The 6,589-nt window shown below is 35.8% G+C and overlaps 1 protein-coding gene across 1 annotated transcript in view; it reads left to right on the plus strand.

Moving 5' to 3' along the window:
* Positions 1-6,589, plus strand: part of LOC106875361 (uncharacterized) — a 142,593-nt gene that overhangs the window by 34,758 nt on the left and 101,246 nt on the right. The window contains exons 16-17 of the mRNA XM_052966732.1: positions 2,749-2,832; positions 3,738-3,826. Coding sequence (XP_052822692.1) covers positions 2,749-2,832; positions 3,738-3,826 — 173 coding nt within the window. The remainder of the gene's footprint in view (positions 1-2,748; positions 2,833-3,737; positions 3,827-6,589) is intronic.

The following is a 6,589-nucleotide window of genomic DNA, read 5'->3' on the forward strand; positions in this document are numbered from 1 at the left end:
GCCTCAATCCTTCAGGGGTAGTCTGAAGCATCCAAGCAACCAGGGGATGTTTAAGTCCGGAGGCACTCCTGGGAATCACCTGTGCGGGTACCGTCTTGGGTAGAGGGCATCCAGAAACAGGTAATTTATTGTTTAAACCGTAGTTTATAATTATATTTATGTGGAGAATGGAGCAACAAATACAAGAAGAAGCAATTCTGTTGGGCTAGTTAGCCGTTGTTTTATTATGTGGAAATTATGTAATGAGTCATTGTGGAGGTTGAGGTTATGTAATGAGTCATAGTGGATGTTATGTAATAGTCATTTACGCACGTTTCAATCTGGCCAATGGTTTGGCAGATCTCTTCAGAATGTTGAGGAGTATGTTAAGAGTTCATGGTGTGAGAGATGTAGGAGAAGTGATTAGTGGATATATTAATGTATATAGTAATTTTACCTTGTCCTTATTCTTAGTGCAAATTATGAAGAGTGCAGTTCGATTTTAAGTTATTTTTTTCAAAGCTACAAATTAAAAAACAGCATATTCGGCATATTTTGCTTTATGAGTTCAATAAAGGTAATAATGCAACGGAAAGTACCAGGAATATTAATGCAGTACTTGGGGATCGGACAATAAGCGTAAGCCAGTGTCAACGGTGATTCCAGAAATTCCCAGCCGGAAACTATAGCCTAGAAGATGAGCCTCATCCTGGAAGATATGTAGAGCTCGACGAAAACGTCCTGCAAACCCTGTTGGAAGAAAATCCCATCGTAACTATTGAAGAACTAGCACGAAAGCTTGTATTCGGTCATTCAAGCAGTCATTCAATTCAGCGCTAGAAGAAAAACGACCATAATTGGTTTCAAAGCGAAAGATGTTCTTCCATCAGGATAATGCTCAGCCACACACACAGCCTAGATGACATTCGAAAGGCTGGAGTTGTTTGAACGGGAAACGATGCCTCACCTACCATATTCGCCGGACATCTATTCCGCAGTTTTCAAAATCAATTGGACGGAAAAAATATGAATTCTGTAGACAAGGTCAGAACAGTATTGGAGGAGTATTTTTCGTCACGGACAAGTGAATTTTGGAAGAGGGGGCTTGCAAGTCTTCCAGATAGATGGAAGAGCATTGTAGAAAATGAAGGAGAGTATATTTTATATTTAAAAAGAAGTTTGTTTATCTTAATTTTGGAAAATAAGAGAAGTATAAAAAACCGCATTATTTATGTGATGACCCAGTATATACATACATACATATATAGATAGATAGATAGATAGATAGATAGATAGATAGATAGATAGATAGATAGATAAAATGAACAAAGTTTAGGTTACATAGAATATGTTTGTGACATATTTCAACCGCTAATTCACTGCAGTTCCCTTGAAGAAAATGTTCTCTTACGGTAAAAAGGTGTAAAAACACTATATCCGTTCAGTGACGCCATCTATCAAGATTCCCCAGACATCGAAGTTTCTAGCTCCTTAGCCTTAATCAATGGGAAATACCTAAGAGAAGCAACTCTGAACAGATCTTCTTTGGCTTTATTTATAGTACAGTCAACAACGCTGACTGATTTTATAGATCAGGTCGTGGAAATTACAGAAATATCAACACCAAGCAGTGTTTAGGTATAAGCAAAGTATAGGTTAGTTAAAATATGTTTGTGACATATTTCAACTGTTAAAAGACTAATTCACTGCAGTTACCGTAGAGAAATTTTTTCACTTATGGTTAAAACTCTACTTAACGTTAATATTTCGGTAATTTCCACAACCTGGCGGTCTATTCGCGGAAACAAGTCAATGCTGTTGACTGTATTTTAGATAATGCTATAACTTCATGAGATCTGTTCAAAGTTGCCTCTCTTAAGTATTTTCCACTGATAAAATGTAAGGAGCTTGAAACATCGATGTCTAGGAATCCTCATAGATGGCGACACTGAACAGATATGGTATTCTTACACCTTTTTACCGTAAGAGAAAATTTTCCCTACGGTAACTGAAGTAAATTTGCTTTTTAGCAGCTGAAATAAGCCACAAACATATTTTAACTAACCTAAACTTTGTTTATGCCTAAACCTTGCTGGGTGCTAATTCCCAGGCCGGACATTGTGAGTGTTTATTGAGCGAAAACACCTAAAAGCTCCACGAGGCTCCGGCAGGGGATGGTGGCGAACCCTGCTGTGCTCTTTTACCACAACTTTCTCTCACTCTTACTTCGTGTTTCTGTTGTGCCTGTAATTCAAAGACTCAGCCTTGTCACACTATGTCACGCTGAATATCCCCGAGAACTACGTTAAGGGTACACGTATCTGTGGAGTACTCAGCCACTTGCACGGTAATTTCACGAGCAGGCTGTTCCGTTGATCGGATCAACTGGAACTCTGGACGTCGTAAGCGATGGAGTGCCAACAACAACAGTATATATATATATAATAGTAAATGCGTTAGCAAATGGGGTAAAATGTAGTTAATGCATATCGCCTTTTGATTAGTAATTCTGTCGATTCTTATAGGTTGTTAGTGTAATTTTACCCATCCTTTCCAGAGTCCTGAGATGCTGGCATTGACTAAGGAATAAAGGAATAAGGATCTGTATAGATAACTAGACTCACCCAACACATTAAAAGTTCAGTCTTGCAAGGAAGTAATTTTAGGAACTAAAAACACGTATTAAACTCATATGTACCCTACATTTCCTGACTACATGTTTGTAAATCTCTAATTACATGAATAATTGTGTTTTGTATCTATTGACAGGAATAAGGCCATCCTGCAACGAGTACCGAAATACCGGGTCTGACAAATCCTATACATATTTAATTGATGTTGATGGTCACAAAGGTAATAAAACGAACACACAACGCTTTTTTTTTTCTGAGCCTGCTAGGTATGCATTTCAGACATACATTGGGCATGAATGGGTTGAATAGGTATTCAAAATCAATGAAAATATTCCCAGTAGAAAAATGTGTTCTTCGTTCTGGTTATGCCATTCATAGCCCAGCTTGGTGTTTTCACGCAATCATCGTCTATTAGAATTTCTCTTCTAAGACGACTGTTACCACAGCAAAGATATTTCCACATTTGAGTGTAAACAAATATATTAACTCTATACATAATTTATATACTTTATTTTATTCATACTATCACTGCTTAGAGTGCTTTGATTAATTAATTAATTAATTAATTAATTACCTAATTAACTAATTCTAACTTAACAAACTTTTGCACGCGCCAGCAAATTTATTATTTGTTGTTTATAAGTAAGCACGTTAGTTCTTAGTTGATTAAGAGCTGATGAAGTGTAATGACACAGAAACACGTCGTACAATCCGACGACGTCAATCATAACCCAGCTTAGTGTATTTTTACACATATTGTGTATAGAAAGTATTTCTCTTTTGAAACAGATACCGCAGCGAAGTTCTATCTACATTTGAGTGCACAGGAACGAGTTAAATATAAATGTACACTGCTTATTTTGATCATCGCTAATTATTGTTCCTTTAATTAATTAATTAATCCCAGCTTGATAAATCTTTGCACACACCAGCTAATTTATTATTTACTGTTTATATATGAGAATAACAATATAAATGTAGACAGATTTATTTTAATCATCACTTCTTAATTTCTTTCATAAATATACTTCATATATTTTAAATTCCATGAATGAAAATAATTGACCTGCTAAGAACATTTAGTAATTTTCTCAAATTTGAAAATGTATCTTTTAATGTGTTTAGGTGCGTTGCAACCGTTTCCGGTCTATTGTCAGATGATCGTTCAACCCCCGTATGGATCGACAATTGTTCACCACCACCTGACTAATATAGTATGTTATTCCTTCATTATTAAACAAAACTACAGTAAATATTGTAAAACTGCGATAGATTGGCAGAATCGTTAGAGTGACAGTCAAAAAGCTTGATGTTATCACAGTTGCATATCTAAGTTGAAATTCCTCCGAAGTCCACTTTGTATTTCAACCTTCCTGGGTCGATGAAGTAAACAAGTTCAAACTGGGTCTTTCTCCAAATTAGGGCTGTGTACCAATCTTAGAAATAATTATCATAAAGTGAAGTGCAAAGGATTGAGTTAGTAAGGTACAAGACAACTAATCGAGAAGTTGGTGGTTCGCATCATCGCACCAATACTTTGTATCCAAGTAACATAGGCTACTTACCCCGTAGATAATGTATTAGCAATAATGCCACCAATATAAAACAACATGCTTCATTAGATCCCTGTACTGAGTCCAACGTAGGCTACAACATTCTTATAACTTTCCATAAGCCGTGACACCAGTATCTAGTCGAATTCATAGAACCCCATGAACTGAGCCTCTAAATGCAAGTCATGTTTACTTTTTGATTCGCTAAGCCTTCATTCAAGTGTTTCTCAGCAAAGAGTTTTTGAAATATAATTTGGATTCCTTGAAAAGCTTCTCCTCCAAAATCTAGTGCAAAAGTCCCTAGACCTATATTTTTGATACTCCTGTAGCGGTAGTTAGATAGTTGAATGTTCTCCCTTGCAAGAAAGATTATAGAGTAACCTCCCTTTACTAAGTTTCTCGAAGCATCTGCGTCATGAGACATGATTCTTAGTTAGTCAAGAAGTTTAGCGTTTCTCTTGGAAGTTTCTAGAATGTCTAGGATTCCATTAATAAAAACAGCTTGCTAACCTAGCTCTTCGCTTCTTAGTTGATTAGACTTAAAGCCAGCCACGTCATTCCAATGCCCGTCTATTTCTCTGCACCACATGACTGAAAACCACCACTTAGCTGTTATTTCTACATTTTCTATCTCTGAACTTTCTTGCATAGATTAATTCATTCAACTAGATTCTAGATTTTGTTTATGTATCATCATCGACCAGTAAATAAAATATATATTTTATGTAGTAAATATACAGGTCCTGAATTTATTCTTCGTCTCTATATGAACTCTTGTAATAATATACACGCAGCCACATCAACACCTGGTACTGACTATATATAACCACTACACTGCTTCGTCATATCCGGCAGTGCCGGAGTATCCTGTGTAAAGAATATATCGTCAAATGGTTACGTATTATAGAACAGACATTAGTAATGTACTATTATTTGTTATTAACTTAATTCAAACTCCGCCGTGGTTTAACTTTGTCGTTCATCTTTCCAGAGTTGAGAGAATACCATCAAATACTGGGGTTGGATGATCGACCACATGAAAAATCAATTTCATTTAATTTAATGTTACATTTTTGATGAGAGGCATAAGCTCGGCTTTATCTAGCAACTAACTCGATTCTAGGCTAAGTTTTAGAGAGCCACACCTATATATCATTCTAAATCGAGAATCGGTCTGGTATGAAAATTAATTTTGGTTAATAAACATTGGTGAAAACCTTTGTCCATGGCAATAAGTGGATCGGAAAAACAAAAATCTTTTCACGTGGTTTCGATGCAAATCCGTTAGGTTTAGTTCGTTGATATTACTTCAAAATTCCAGTGTTTTTACAGACTTCGTATATCCTTGTAATTTTTCATGCGTACCTCTGAAGAAACGAGTACCCAGGTTTAAAAATCCATTTCCTAACTGCTCTATTGATACAATTTTCTTAAATTGCATTTGCAACTCTTTTTCTTTCCATTATACTTCTACTCGTATGTAAAAACTTATTTTCCTATACACACACACACACATACACACGTACATACATATATATACATATAGAGAGTGTGAGAGAGAGATAGTGTGTGTGTGTGAGAGAGAGAGTGTGTGTGTGAGAGAGTGAGTGAGAGAGAGAGAGACTTTATTTGTGGATTAAGGAGGCAACCAACGGTTTTATGTAAAGAGATCTTCACAATTGTTCAAGCGTGCCTCATACGAGTGTTAGTACTCGTCTCCATTTTGAATATAGATAGATAGATAGATAGACAGACAGATAAAAAAGAGGAAAGAATATACCATAACTATATATAGTTATAGTATATTCTGTTAATAATGTAGTAGAATACAGTATAAAGCTCGTCCATCTTCAGATTTAACCTTGTTATCCAGGAGTAGTATTATACGTACTTCCAAGTTTGAGTTTGGGTATCTGTCGTGTGTGAATAGATAATTGAAAAAATTGGAGATTTATTATTTTACTCACTACACTTGTTTCCACGTAACTTAGTTCTCCAGGTGTGAAGATACTTGATTATGTAATTGTTTCCTTGCATTATGAGATCTAGTTGTGTTTCCTCAGGCGATTTGTAAATATTCTCTGTAAGTTCAAAATCCTCAGCTTCAAGAACATCATTTGTCATGACCTGAGTTTAATAGTAATCACCGAGATTATCAGGGTGTGTCGTTGTTGAAGGGACATTGGCAAACTGCTTTAAATGTGTAGATGTAGTGGGATGGTGATTCTGCTACTGTTAAAGTGGTTGCCATTTTAAAGAGATTTGTAATTTCTTTCTTTCTACTGTTAATTTGTTCTTCGTGGTTGGTAACACATGTAATTGTCCTTAGCTGACCTTTAAGATTCAATGCTCGGACACATACACGCGCACATGGACACACACACATACACATTCACACATATATATATATATAGTTATATATAT

The sequence above is a fragment of the Octopus bimaculoides genome, chromosome 3, assembly GCF_001194135.2.
Source record: "Octopus bimaculoides isolate UCB-OBI-ISO-001 chromosome 3, ASM119413v2, whole genome shotgun sequence".
Taxonomy (NCBI): domain Eukaryota; kingdom Metazoa; phylum Mollusca; class Cephalopoda; order Octopoda; family Octopodidae; genus Octopus; species Octopus bimaculoides.